This window comes from Pleuronectes platessa, chromosome 3 (genome assembly GCF_947347685.1).
Source record: "Pleuronectes platessa chromosome 3, fPlePla1.1, whole genome shotgun sequence".
Taxonomy (NCBI): Eukaryota; Metazoa; Chordata; class Actinopteri; order Pleuronectiformes; family Pleuronectidae; genus Pleuronectes; species Pleuronectes platessa.
The window spans coordinates 7,092,326-7,107,265 of record NC_070628.1 but is presented as its reverse complement, the minus strand read 5'-3'; the positions used below and the strand labels follow the sequence as shown (position 1 = coordinate 7,107,265).

The 14,940-nt window shown below is 44.9% G+C and overlaps 1 protein-coding gene across 1 annotated transcript in view; it reads right to left on the bottom strand.

The window, feature by feature from the left end:
• Positions 1-14,528, bottom strand: part of fat1a (FAT atypical cadherin 1a) — a 74,255-nt gene extending 59,727 nt beyond the window's left edge. The window contains exons 1-2 of the mRNA XM_053418291.1: positions 14,353-14,528; positions 9,509-12,798 (exon numbers count right to left, since the gene is read on the bottom strand). Of these exons, the coding sequence (XP_053274266.1) occupies positions 9,509-12,794 (3,286 nt within the window). The 5' untranslated portion in view covers positions 12,795-12,798; positions 14,353-14,528. The remainder of the gene's footprint in view (positions 1-9,508; positions 12,799-14,352) is intronic.
• Positions 14,529-14,940: the final 412 nt, after the last annotated feature.

The window sequence follows — 14,940 nt, the reverse complement described above, 5'->3', positions numbered from 1 at the left end:
GCGGTAATGAAAGATTTCTTAGGAAGAGAGATAACACGCCAAATGACTTGTCACAAAAAATCTCAAATTTAACACAGTGGGGGACTTTGGGGCTACGGCTGATTTATTCTCGCGCCGTGCTTTACTTTAGCATCCCTGCGTTTTTTCCGGCCTGGGATTCTCTCTTGTCATTAGTCATCATTACGGCGCTCTCAACGTGGCTTGAAGCACGTAATGAGAAGGGGAGTCGGGGAAAAGGGAGGAGAGGTAGTTCCCCCTGTGATTCCTAAAGCCGGGAGTCCAACGGCGAAAACAATACGAGTTTATACATCAAGAATGCAAATTAGACGAATCTGCAAACTAATGTCATAAAAACTGACAATGCATTCGAGAGAAAACACAACCGAACGTTTGGAGATGTCTTAAATGAGGCTAACAGACCTAACAGGATAATTTGATAGAAATAATTTAGAAATTAAATAACACGTTGATGACTAATTTATGAACACACTGCATCCGACAACTTGCGTGGAGGATAATAAAGATCGCTGCCGGAGGAAAACGTGCCGGAAATTGCTAAAACGTTATAAGACCCAGATAAGGAATGCAAATGATCGTGTGAGGCATCCTGAGTAGAAACACTAAAAGATAAGGGAATTAATGTTGCGGCCACCCACAGAGAGGAAATTAGTGGGGAAGGGGGACATTAAAACGAGATCGGTTTAGATGAATGAGGAGGTGAACATGGTGAGAGAGGCTACTTTAAGCAGTTGGAGTAAAACTGTGATACTCGTATTTTTGCAGGAGCCATTAAGACAAAGTACAAGAAGGGCCTCGCCGTCTATTGTGTGATTTCCAAGTGAACTCGTGAGAGCTCAAGTGTTTGACTGGCAGACCTCAGTGTAGCAGAACGAGGCCACTCTCACCAGGGTCAGGCTTTTTCTTCTCGCTCACAGTTCTTTGCCTGGTATTTACTAACATTGAGAAGATAGCTTCATTATAAACCGTTGCAACAATGAATTCTTGCCTTTTCAAACGTAAACTCACGCTCTTGAGAGTTTCACTGATCACATTTATCCAAGAAGGCACCAAAAAAAACCCACACAGATTTGACCTTAAAAGGACTTTAAATGAAGACATGTCTGCCCTGGCCTGTGGGTGAGCAGCTCCTAACAAAGCACATGAAAGATGAATCTGAAGAATTTACTTGCCACACCCATCCCATATACCTAGCCTACCCAGTAAGGCAGAAGCAAAACCTGCCCTCGGGCCACAAGAAAGAAGAAGAAAAAAAAAAACAGACGGTGCAACGGCCTCTGCCAGATTTGCTTTTCTCCCTCCTGCTCTTTTCTCTTCCCTCTGGCTTTGTTCTTCAAAGTTACCCGAGCACAGTGGCAGTGAGGTGGAATCTTCACACAGCCGGTGGATCTCGAAAAGCCATCGAGTGCAGCAGGTATTTTACATACGAGTGTACTTGAGTCAACGTCCTGCACAGACACACAACGAGAGGATTCCGTGGGGAAGAAAACACACTCCACAGTCTGAAGAGGGTGAAATTTGCTGCTTGAAAATTCTCCACGCATGTCACAACATGCCCAGGGAAAACGGTAGAGGGTTAAATATAGAATTTGCTGTCGATACAAAAAATTAACCCCGTCATTTTCAGAGGTTGCATTTGACGTTCAACCGTTGACCTACAAAAGTTGTGATTCTCCCAACTCCCTCATGCTTAAGCTGCAATGTGGAAGGGGCTTTCTTTGAACTACCTTTGTTAATTCCGCTCACCCCTTCCCCACATTCCTCAGCCCTCTCAGGCCTCCAGCTCACATGCTTACATAAACTTTCTCAGTGCCCCCCCCCCCCACCTTTCTCTTTCCACAGCCCTGGCAAAATGCTTTGAATTCCACCCCCATGCTGTAGGGCCTGGTGTAATACAAAAAGTCCTAAACTGAGCTTTTCGGTTACCCAGCAACTTAATGCCACATCTCTTCTACCGTACTTCCCAGACATCTGCATCCCAGATCCACGCTTTCAAAGACGTAAGGCCAGCTGGCATAGATATCGGACTCCTTTGAAAAACTTAAAGAGTTAAAGGTGTAGTCCGAGGCAAATAGAAACGTTATGTTGTTGTATGTCGAGAGCGTTGCCTGAAGCCATTGATTTCATCATGGCAGTGCACAACGGTGGAGTGATTCATAGGCTGTAGTTGCTCTCGGGCATGCACTGAAGTTTGGGCATTTCCCTGAAATCCTCTGGAATAAAACGTCTGTACAATTGCAAAGCAAATTCAAATACTGTCCAGAACCATGTCTGAAAACAGCTTCTGTGTTTATCCTCTTCTTATTAGTGTAATATTACAGTTATCTTCCATTATCTAATATGCTTTTCTAATAGCGGGGGTGACTTCATGTTTGCGTTCATTGATATGCTGCAAACACCACCGCCTTTGTGCGGACGCACTTGGGAAAACCTCACTGGGTTGATAACCACTGTTGCGTGACAGCTCAGCCTGATTATGGTTGTTAGACTTAGTGAGGCCAGATAACAAAAAAAGATACCGTGGGTATGTTGAGCTTGCTTCGGCGTAGAGGGCCTCTGTGGTTCTAGATATTTATTAACGCATAAAATCCTGTGCATCTACTGCTATGACAACGGTTATATGTTGTCCCTCTTCTCACTGAGTTTCATGAGATACTGTGTCTTGTTTGAAGGACGCACAGGGGTCATAATACCTTAGTACAGGTCTTAGAGATAATCATAAAGATGACACAGTATCGCACACAGTAGAAAGCGTGTCCAGGCTCGTCTCCTTCAATATCCTGGACAAACAATTACAGTCTATTGGGCCGGTGAGCCATTTCCACTTCATGCATCAGCGTGCACGCCACATACAGTCATTACTGGCAGAAGAAATGGCTGTCAACTGCCGGGTTAAGGGGGAACGGTGGTTAAGGGGGAAGTGCCATCATTTCACCAGCCTAACAATGGAAAACCCTGATGCTCTCAGTGGGAACTTATTGTTTTTTGTTTTTGTTTGTTTGTTTGTTTAACGGTGGGATATCAAACAGTTTCCCAGTCGGCTCTGATAATATATTCAACAGTGTTTTTTTAGTTATAATGGAAAAAACTCGCATCCAAAGAAAAACGAGAAAATCATTTATTTGTGAGCGCTGAACAGAAACTCTTTTGATGCCGTTGTTACACGTCTGTGATGCATGACTGAATGGGGGGGGGGGGGGTGGGGGGGGTTTTCTTTCCACTTTTTATAACAAAACAAAAAATTGCCTATTAATTCCAGTTGAGATAGCTTTCGGGACTTGACGCTGAGGATACAAAGCTTCCATTGTTACTGGGAGCAGTGTTATTTCAGAGGCCTTTGAACAGGCCTCCTAACAATTCTCCTTCATTCAATATCACAATATTATTTAGACGCAGTTAATAAACCCCCCCTCGCCCTGAAGTGCTCACCGCCTGCGTCTCTGATAACAATGAGGACAACACAGGAGCCGTTTTTATTACTTTCTGTATACCAACAGAATAGCTATACATAAACATCCATGTCCGTGTTATTATCTATATGATAGCATTGTATCCTGTTGTGTACAATAACCTCTGGTGGCTCTAAAGATGCAGCCTTTCCACTGACACCATACAATTTCATTAGGGCAGCATAATGTGAGAGGAAAACAAAACACACACACACACACAATCTGTCCCAGATATCCATCCAGTAAGCATGGTGCCCTGCTGGCTTCCCACCTGTGAAGCCTATCATGGTGCATTAATTCAATCTTTAATGGTCATAACAGAACAACAACAAAACATTCACTTCACAATGGAGGTATTGACAAAAATGTAATGTTGTCGGTGTTGTTGGAAATTGCAACAACTGGTTTTAATGCCAAGAGCTTGAGAAGACAGATGTGTGCCTAAATATGAAGCCTAAACCAGCAACCAGTTAACATAAGACTGGAAAGAGGGGAATCCAGTTTGTGTACGACCTTTTCCAGTATATGCTAAGCTAGGCTAACACAAATCTCAATAGTGACGAATATACCGCACAATACCGGAAAATGTTCATGCATTAAGACTTTTCATACCAGCATCTAGACAAATTTGCAAAGTGGTTAGCCAAAGTAGCTTTAAGCAAGTATTTAACACTGGTTGTTAATTATGAGATAGTTTGGAGCATTGAACTTTAACTAAATGAATAGAATTTAATCAATTTAAATCTAAGTAAGTAGGGCCATCCACAGACAATCAGCAAGAGTGGAACAAAGTATTAATCTAACTCATGAGAGCATGACATGAATTAACACACAATGAGGCACGTCTTCTGCACAAGGCCGCCTCAAGTTTCTCTAAAAAGATTTAATGGACTGAGAGACCAACATACTTTTAACGAGGGAAAGTGTGTTTTTCATTTAGCAACCTACAATCAACTTTGTCCCGCTGCACATTCCTGGACCAGTCTCCCCAGTAACAGCGCTCAAGCAAGGACTATTTGGAATCATGTGCCACTTTGCAGTCCCACTTTCATCTGTGACATATAGACTGAATGGACATTAGGGACAGAAGGCGGCCGGGGGTTCCTCGGCTATCGCAAATCACCGATAACAAAAAGACCGACTAAACTAGAATTCATCTTTTTACGTTTCTTTAAAGAGTTGGTGTACTTTAATAAGAGATGAGAGGGGAAGTGAAGGAGTGACCGGCACAGTTTCTGTGAAAAAACCTGCTAATAGAACTTTATAATTTTGCATCAAACTGTTTAATTTGCTTTGACTAAGAAAGCTTTTGCAGTGCTGGCAGCAAACGGCTCCAGCTGAAAGGGCAATGCATACCATTACCCAGCAGGAAAGGGCAACGCATACATTATAAAATCAGCATCTGTGTCTCATCTCCACTGAATACACTCGGCTCTGGTCACCTTGTGTACTGGATGACTTTATTTCAACCTGAGGAACAACTTGTCTTCAACAGGTGTGTGTGTGGGTGTGTGGGTGTGTGTGTGTGTGTGTGTATGTGTCTAGCTCCATACCATCTGCATGAATCAATGCACTGCGCGCTGTTCTAATAAGATTTTACCCGTTTGAATGGTTCAAAATAGAAAAATCAATACGTGGCGGTCAATTGTGAGATTGTGTTGAGCCGCCACAAGTAAATTAATGTGTGGGAAACACAGGTTATTGTTTCCTTCCAGGTGCACAAGAACCAATTAATTCTCCTCTGACCTATATTGGTTGATGTTCACTCATTGATTGATGTCCTAACATTTCTATCACTGAAGAATGTACATGGATGTGTATCAGGAAATAGGCCAGTATAATAAAATTGGCTTTACTCTAAGTGCGTCTTCAATCAAGCAGAACCCATCATCGTCCCCCTGATCTTTGAACTATGTGACAAACTTAGATTTACGTTTGGAGCAATGGACAAAACTACTGAGTCTGAATTCCTATAGTTTAAACCTGGGACCTTTTCACTTAACACCACTGGATCCTGGAATATGGAATGAGCTGGTCCAGCTTCCTCATTTACACAATCTGTCTTAGTCCCCCCAGACAGAAGACGGTTACTCACTGGTAATGAAAACAAAGAACTGTTGATGTTCCTTCCTGAGGTAATTGCTGTCAGGCTTGATGTCATCCAGGCGCCGTTGTATCATGATAAGAGTTGTTTTGTTGCAGGTGTGTTGTGACTCGCAGTGGAATCTGATCTCCATGTGTTTTTTTCACATGAATACCACCATAAGTGGTCTTTATAATCCTCACAGCTTTCTCCTCTACTGACCTACATATTCTCAGCATTGCTCTTTTGGATTTACACCACAGCCATTCTGTCAGTTCACCAACTTCTAGTTAGCCGACGGGTACCAGCATCACAGAGTTCTCAATAGTTTTATATCACAGGCTACAAAGCTCTTCCTTAAAGGAAATGGGTGATAAACAAAACATGTCACTCTGCTTGCTATTTGAGCCTTCCTCACAATTAGCATAAGCCTTGAAAACCCCATATCAGGTGACCTCCACAACCCCAACGTGTAAAGCACCGGTAGCGAGCCACTTATAGCATACAAGTCCTCACAAGTGAAGCTGTGCTCCCTCCCAGGGACAAAATGGTGGTGCATGCTGCAGGAAGTCTTCTAGGCAACTGCGTGATGTGAATACATTCCTAAAAAGTTAGTTAAAAAGGGCTCAACGCTAATGCTGGGATTGCTTTAGAAAGCAACCTGCTTGGTTTCAGATGAAATGCAAAGTTGGCGAACATTTTGAAACTTTCTTCTCTATCAAGGCTCGGTTAAATTGCTCAGAGTTATCTTCTAGAAATCGTATGACTGTTTACAAATTATCAGATTGCAGTGAGGAATGGTGAATTTGGTCTACAGCACGGGGGCAGGGGCCCAGCAGAGAGTCTCGATAAGAGCGAGTTTAAATTGAGATGGCAATGAGCCAGTGAGCAAAGAGCTTTTAATAACAAAGAGAATGTCTGGGCAAACAGTTGCCATGGACCCACTGAGCCGTCTGACGAGAGGACGCAGACATATCTAGAGAAAAAAGAGGACGTGGCTTGAATTTAAACATCTCCTTGACTTAAATTCAGGTAAATTAAAAAACGACACCAACAGCGACCGTGCACACCATTTTTTAAATATAATCGCATAATGCCTCACAAACCAAAAAACAAATACTTGTTTGTTGTGTGCAGGGTTTGGCAGTTAAGTGGGTAGCGAGTATGGCAAGTTCTGAAATGCATTTGCTAGATCCACCTACTCTATGAAAATCATTCTCTGTCTTCTTGCATCAGCAACCACAGAGTGCAACGCTCTCCACATCAACGCTCTGCTCCCCACAAAGTAGCATTGTTGTTTCTGTGTTATTGTGAGCACCACTATAAGAGGAACGGCTGAAAGGATGGGGATTTATATTGCGGTGATCGAAGAAACAAGACACTACAGCACAGATTAGGGCTGTGCGAGCGACTGGTGTATTCTTAACAAACACATGTGCGAGGGTTTTGAATTACAAGCGTCAAGTAAAACAGGAAAAGGCTCCACTCCTTCCCAGTTCCCACTGTGGAAAGCAAATTCCTCAACTGGAGGTGCGTGGCTCCTGGCATTTTTCCTTACTCCACTTTTTCTAATTTTAAACCATATTAAAACATTCTGGTTAAGATTCACAACATGCAGCTGCAGCATCGAGTACCCAGCGGGGTGTGCACCCGTGCTTATATTTCCCTTTTAGGGAGCATAATATTCTAAATGCATTTGGTAGCTGAACAAACCACACCCTGCATCTAGTGAAATCATAGGAGGGGCATTACCACCTTGGCTGTATTTAGTTGTCTACTGACCTCAGATGTAATCCATAATAACAGGACCCAACCCAGGACAATCCTATCATTGCACCTCTGATAATCACTTAATGTAGGCCTCTAGGATTAAGTAGAAGATCAAACCCGAGTCCCTGACTCTGTAACCTACACAGGATTTGGTGTAAGACAGTCGCTGGCACGCTTGGAACACAGCAGAACAGCAGTCCATCATAAAACTGCACTATAAACTGCAACATTTTACTTGTAGTACATTTTAAGGGTGCTCACAAGCAGCAGATGTAGACCCCCTTTTAAATCAGGCACTTTTCAGAGTTGTTGAGTGAGGAGATAAACTTTGTGAACCACTGTCTAAAGTTATTCTTAATTATTTGAGCCTTCTTTTAAATTCAGCAAACGCAAAACATGTTATTTATTTATTTTCTTCTTCTTTGGAAACAGGGTAATGTACGTTTTTATTTGCACATAGATTCTATCATGAGTTGTCTTTCTGATCGGGTTGTATAAACTCCTCTACTCTTTGTGACTCCCTGGTGAGAGCCTGTCACAGCCCAGCAGGACAGATGCTGTGTGGTGCGACGAGCTGGACGCACATTTCTCCTTTCTCTGGTTTTAACGGCTTTCTTCATAATCTATCTGTGATGTGAAAACGTCAAATTTCCACTCAGTCAGAGAAGGTTCAGGTCGGTCCTGCTCATATAGTTCAGTTATAAAAATCCTGCAGAGCATCACTCCTGCAGCTGGTGACAGCGCAGGTGAGAGACCCAGGCTGATACAGGAGTTAAATGTGGCTCTGAATTGAATAAAGGGAACAATTTGACAGTAATAATTGACATTTACTGACAAAACTCTGAGTAGGATTCAACCCTGTAATGTTTGTTGGCATATAGAGCGAGGAAGACAAATCAGATCAGAAGTGGTCACTTGGATCACCCAAGACAGAGGCCTTGCGATCGATATCGGCCAATATCACTTAAAACAACAATAATCCTGTTGACATCCAATTGAGGACATTGAGAGGTAAAAACTCTGCCGAAAGGCAAGTCTTGCATGAAGCCATCACAGTCACTAGTTGAAGCTTTTGATAGCCCAGCATCTCATTTTATTGAGATCAGACGTACAAGCTCTACGGCCTTTAAACACCTCATAGCCGACACTCAGCCACAGAGGATGTACCCTTCATACAGGCTCATCTCATCACGCTAAATTTAACATGCAAAAGAAAGTAGGCTATTTCCCAACAGGTTCACTGAGGTGATTTCCTGTCAACTTACTAAATAATTCAGATTTATCCTTAGGAAACACTCAACTAAAAAACTACAAACACCAATTCAACAACTGCAAAAGTAGGCAACAGACTAAGAAGCTGCAATTCCAACTTTCGATGCAGATGAGAACCTTTGAGATTACCTGTGCCAAGAGAAATCCATGAATTATGCATTAAAATGCAAAGCCTCATTTAGACATTAAACATGTATAATGCAGAGGGGAAATTTGATTTTAAAAGAAAGAAAAAAATCACAGTAAGCTGTCTGAGAATGTGGTTACTAAGTTAGAGGGGGGGGGGGGGGGGGGGAGTCATGTCCAAAACATCAAAATCAGGTGATGTTGTTGGGTTTTTGGGTTGAAATTCCAGACTGATTATTTTGGACTAATTTGAGTCAGCTGTTAGAATCATTCAGGGCAGCTGAGCAATTATTAACATACTTTCAGCTGCATAAATAAGAAGCTCACAAGCAAGTTCTTACCGTCAATGCAATATTCTGTTATAGACGACATTAGAATATTATATTCCAAGGTGCAACAGATTTACCCGTTTTATACATTTAAACTGTTTTCAGAGGGAGTGTGTGTATTTGCACAGCGAGAGGTTGACTGGGGGAAAAGAGGGTGAGCTCCCTCCCACCATCTCCTTAGGACCACAACAGTAACTCAGGAATGTCCACACAGGTCTGAGACACAGCTGTTCCATCTGTTCCTGCCGTTAATTCTCCCAAAGAAGAAATATGACTGGAATCAGGAACCTTACCCGTCTCCTGGAAGACTGCTGATTGTTCCACAGCGTGACATGACTACGTAAACCCTCGCTGCGTTAAACCTTCCTTATGCAAATCACTCCAATGCTGATGCAAACTTATTTCAGGAATTAACACAAGCTCACAGAGCTCTGCGGTGACACAGAGAAATAGAGACTCACCAGTTTCCTCATCGATGGTGAATATCCCCAGGCCGGATCCATCTCGTATGGAGTATCGGATCTCTCCATCTCGTCCCCCGTCTTCGTCCTCAGCTGTCACAGTCATCACCGAAGTCCCGACAAGAGCATCCTCTTTTATAAATCCCTTCTCCACAAATGACCGGAACTGAGGTCTGTTCAGATTCTCATTCACGTCCACCACATCCACCTCGATGAAGCAGGTGGATGACAGGGATATGGGCTTCCCTTTGTCTTTAGCCTTTGCCGTCAGGTTGTACACCTGTTTGGTTTCGTAATCGAGGTTTTGGACAATCCGCACAGCACCACTGAGTTTGTCGACTTCGAAATGCCCGTCCACGTTGTCAATGAGGCTGTATCGTACCTGACTGGAAGGTCCAATATCTGGGTCGTGAGCCTCCAGCCACATGACTATGGTACCGATGGGAAGGTCTTCCCTCACCTTCACGCGGTAATTAGGGGGGATAAATTTAGGTGGATTATCATTCACGTCTTCCAAAGTGATTTTAAGAGCCACAGTGGACACTAGCTGTGGCTCATTCACTGCCTGGTCATGAGCTGTAATCTTCAGGACATAAACCGGATGGAGCTCCCGATCCAGCGGCTTCATCACAGTCACCACACCAGTGGCTTTATTGATCGCAAAATCATCTGTGCCTCCAAAAATCGAATACTCGACAACTCCATTATCTCCCTGATCCTTGTCTGTCGAGTCCACCTGGATAATTTCTGTCCCGACAGGTGTGCTCTCGCTTATTTCAACAGAGTAGGAATTTTGCAAAAATTGGGGGCTATTATCGTTGGCGTCGAGAATCTTAACATCCAGAAGGCGTGAAGAGGATTTCTGTGGTATGCCGAGATCGTAAACTGTAATGTTGAGGGTGTAATGGTCTGTCATTTCTCTGTCGAGCGGAGAATAAACCAAAAGCCAACCAGTTTCCATATCTACTATGAAACGGCTCTCAGTGTCTCCGCCTGAGATAACGTACACTAGTTTCCCATTGAAGCCGCTGTCTGAGTCCGTGGCACTCAAGTGGACGATCCGAGCCCCGACGGGGAGGTCCTCCTTCACGTCGATCACACTGGGGAAGGATTCTGCAAACTGGGGAGTGTACCTGTTGACCGAGTGAACATCCATGAAGTTGTCCTCCGGCTCGGGTTGAGTGTGGATTTTGCTGCCCGACAGTAGCTTTTCAGCCAACATGGTGGCCACGCCAGTTTCGACACACTTCAACTGGACGGGCTTGCGAGCCGTGATAACCGTTATGTTCATGAGCATCGGCCGAGTCTCATGCTCTCCGTCGGTCGCGATGATTTGTAAACTATGGAAGGACACTTTAGCTGCCTCTCCCTCGCTCAGCGTGTGCTTCAGGGACAGCATGCCGGAGCTCGGGTTCAGCTCGAACAGATCGAGATCATTCCCACCTTTCATTTTGTACCGTACAAGCTGCAGCTCGTCAGCATCGATGGCAGACACTGTTGTTATCTGCTCTCCCACGCCGTGGTCTCTCGGCACAGTCACTTCACAGTCCACATTTTCAAACAGGGGCTTGTTGTCGTTCAGGTTGTTTAATGTTATTTTGACGGATGCCTCCACCTCTCTGCGGAAAGGGGATCCCCAGTCCGAAGCCCTGACTCGGAGATTGTAAATCCTGGGCATGAGCTCATAATTTAGGACTTCTGAGGTGCTGATGACACCGGAGAAGTAGTCGATGACAAACGGTTGAGGGCTGACGTTGGTAATGCTGTAGGTGACATAGCCATTCTCACCTCTGTCTACGTCAGTGGCTTTAACAGTTACCACACTGGTCCCTATGGGCACGTTCTCATCCACGATGGCATCGTAAGACGTCTGCTGGAACTCGGGTGCGTTGTTGTTCACATCAATCACGTCAACGATGACTCTTGCTGCTGCTTTTGAGTCACTGGTGATCACTTCCAGTTCAAATCGGGGGGCTACGTCAGCATTGATCGGTCCAGCTGTGCTGATTAAGCCGGTATCTGGGTTGATGGTAAATCTGCTCTTGTCAGATTTGTGTCTAAAAGCATATTTTATCTGTGGGTACTTTGGCACCGCTGTGACCATAGTGACAGGTGTGTGAAGAGGGGCGAATTCACTCAGATTCACTCTGTAAACGGCCATTTCAAATACAGGAGGACCCACTTTGAATTGTGCAGACGTGACATGCACCAGTTTAGCGGATGAGAATTGAGGTGGGCTGCCTTTGTCCTTTGCCTGTAAAGTGAGGTTGTATCCAAAAGGCTGGCTGTCCCAGTCCACGTCTTTGACCGCTTTGATTTTGTACTCTTTGCTGCCGGGGCTGCTTCTCACAGCCTTAAACTGCTGGAGAGGGTCGCCAGCCACGATACTCAAAGATGCTATCTCTCCATTTGGTCCCTGGTCACTGTCCTCCACCGTAACGATAGCAAAGGTCGGGTCGTGGTCTGTATCAGAGGGGGCTAGGGTCACTGCAGTGATGACAGGGGCGTGCTCGTTGGCCTGCTCCACCCTCACTGTGAGCTTCGCCATGCTGCTGAAGCCGCTGCTGCCGTAGAGCTTCATCCCTCTGTCCACCGCCAGGATCTCCAGATCGAACAGCTTGGTCTCAGAGTAGTCCAGCTTGCCGGTCAGTGTCACCACGCCGCTCGTAGGATGAACTGCAAACATGTCCGTCCACTCTCGGAAACTATAGTAGTACTCTCCGTTCGTACCGATGTCGGCATCAGTCGCCGTGACCTTGGCCACACTCGTACGTATGGACGTGTTCTCCGGCAGAGAGACACTGTAGGATGTTGGTGAGAAGAGGGGCCTCAGATCATTGGTGTCCAGTACCTGCACCAAAACTCTAGTGCGACACTCAATGTTGGTGTTCCTGTCTGAAGCTTTGACAGTCAGAACGTAGTGGTCTTTAACCTCCCGGTTCAGAATGCTAGTGCTGCCTCCTTTGGTCCTTATTCGCAAAAAACTGTAGTCTCCCAGCAGGTAGTCCTCAGCCTTGAATAAGTTCTCATTGTCTCCAGAGAGGATTTTGTACCGTACCTCCCAGGCTGGGTCAGTGATGTAGATCCCCATCTTGACATGACTCTCCAAATAAGTCTTAGCAGCAGAGTTCTCGTATATGGAGGCGTTGTAAACTGAGTGGGTGAACTGCATGGAGGCCTCCCTCACCGTCCTCTGGTTCCCTGCGCAGCCACAGAGCAGCTGCAGGAGCAGCGCCAGCAGTGAAACCAAGTGCTTCCCCATTATCGTACCGTGATCTTCACACATCCACCTGGAGAGACACAAAAATATAATTGTAAATGTCATGATTACACAAAGAGTTCTAATTAACTTCAACATTCAGCCATTTTCTGCCCGCTCGTGTCAGCAGCCTGGTCGGGTTTGATGCAGCACACCTTACTCCTTTATTACATCGTGCACTACTCCACATTTTAAATGTCATGACATGCGATGGCTGGTGCTGATAAATGGCTAAATAGGCTCCATGTGGACAGGATGAGAAGTCGGTCAGGTGACAAGATGTAGGTCTGGCTGCTCCTCATGTCTGCACAATGCCATGTGGCAACTATGTGCATTTCATAGCAGCAGTGCCTCATTTATCCAAACATCAGCTTAATAAGCCCAGAGGAAGAGGTGGCCTTATGAAAACACATACATCTTTAATTTCCCTGTTGATAAAAAAAGTCGTTCTGACCTAAGAGCGCACATTTAGGGGCTGCTTTCCCTTTTCTCTTCCATGGAAATGCAATAAATGTAGATTCCTTATCGCCCACGATGGGTTAAACAATTTATTGAAATGAACTTTTTTTGCATTTCAACAACTTGCGACCGCACTGGACTTTTTCCTGCAGCAGTACATCAATCAGCCGTGTGTTTAAAAATCAAAACACACTGGGGGGATCTTTGCAATCTCACGGATCAACCATCACCGGAGAGACGACTGAGAAAACGGCTTTAAAACTGCACGTTCATTCTTTTACAGCAGCTTTTATAACATCGCAGGGCTCAGTGTGTGTGCGTGGGGGGGGCGAGGGGGGGTTAGGGAGTCCATACAAAGACAAATAAAAGCAGGACGTTGCCATGTCTGGAGTTGTGTCTGTGTATATATGTATAATAAAAAAAGCCACATTATTTACTTTTGGCGTGTCAGAGTTACCCGAGCCGGGTCTGGTTATCAGTGCGGTTAATGAGTGACAGACCGGAGCTCGCTTCACCTTAAAATGCTAAAGTGTCGCCTGCAGGTACAAAAGCACCATCTGCTCGAGCACCACCATTGTAAAGAAAAAAAAGAGAAAAGAAGAATTCAAACTCCATAAGTAAAACTTGTATCTTATTTTCACACTCGAAACAACAGGGATACTTTAAACTCGCTACTTTAATGTTCCCCCTCTGACGGTGGAACTCCTTTTGATGAAACACAAAGTATCGTTTTTTGTAAAGAAGTTAGCCGCTTTAAGAGCGTTCCATTCCTCACCCCCTCCCCCAACTGGAGCCGTTCACTTCACGAGCCGAAGGAGCCGTTTGCTCCAGAAAAGAAAAGAAAATAATTCAACCTTTCAAAAACACAAACCAGCGTCCAAACTGATCCCGGAGCGAAAAGGACGCGTTCAGACTCAATATGGAACCAAACCCGATATTAAACCTTTATACTCGCTGAGGCTAAACTTCTGTTAGAGCCGCAGAGAGAAGCAGCAGCAGCAGCCGCGGCTCGTTTCTCCCACAAAACGCAGCCGAACTAACCTCCTTCAACTTTTCCCCCTCACAGATGCCGAAGCTTTTCTTTACGCAGAGAAAACAGCGCACAAGCAGCGCGTGATTCACGTACCTCTACTGTCGCCGGGCTCAAAGGCTTGGAGGCTTTTCATGTAGTTCATAAAGTCCAAATCTCGGCATGGTAATACACGGAGCTCCGTCTCTCCTCTCCGTTACTCCGGCTGCTACAACCACCTCCTCCGCCGGGTAGCCTCTGTTTCTCCCTCCCTCTCCCTCTCGCTCTCTCTCGCTCTCTCTCTCTCTCTCTATCCCTCCCTCCACCGCTTCCCTTTCTCTCCCACACTGGAGCCGTATCTCTCCGCGCTGCGCACGTCCGGATCTACTTACCGGCCCAGGCAGCAGGAGCAACCCGGTGCACGCGCTCCGTGCCGCGTGCTTTGATTACATGATCTAAATTGGGGCTGATATGCTGATACCGACAACTACCGCGATAGATGTGACGTTAATTTTCCTTTAGAGTTTAATGGCAGAGTTTTGCTCCTGAGTGAAGGTTTTGATTTTAAACTTTTCCAAATCAGAGATCGATCATAACGTGATACTTACATAATTATATCGATAGGCTATATATCGGAATTTCGTTATAATGGTGTTAATTGAAATTATATCACGATAGTTATTGATATTGTTTTGTAGCCCAGCA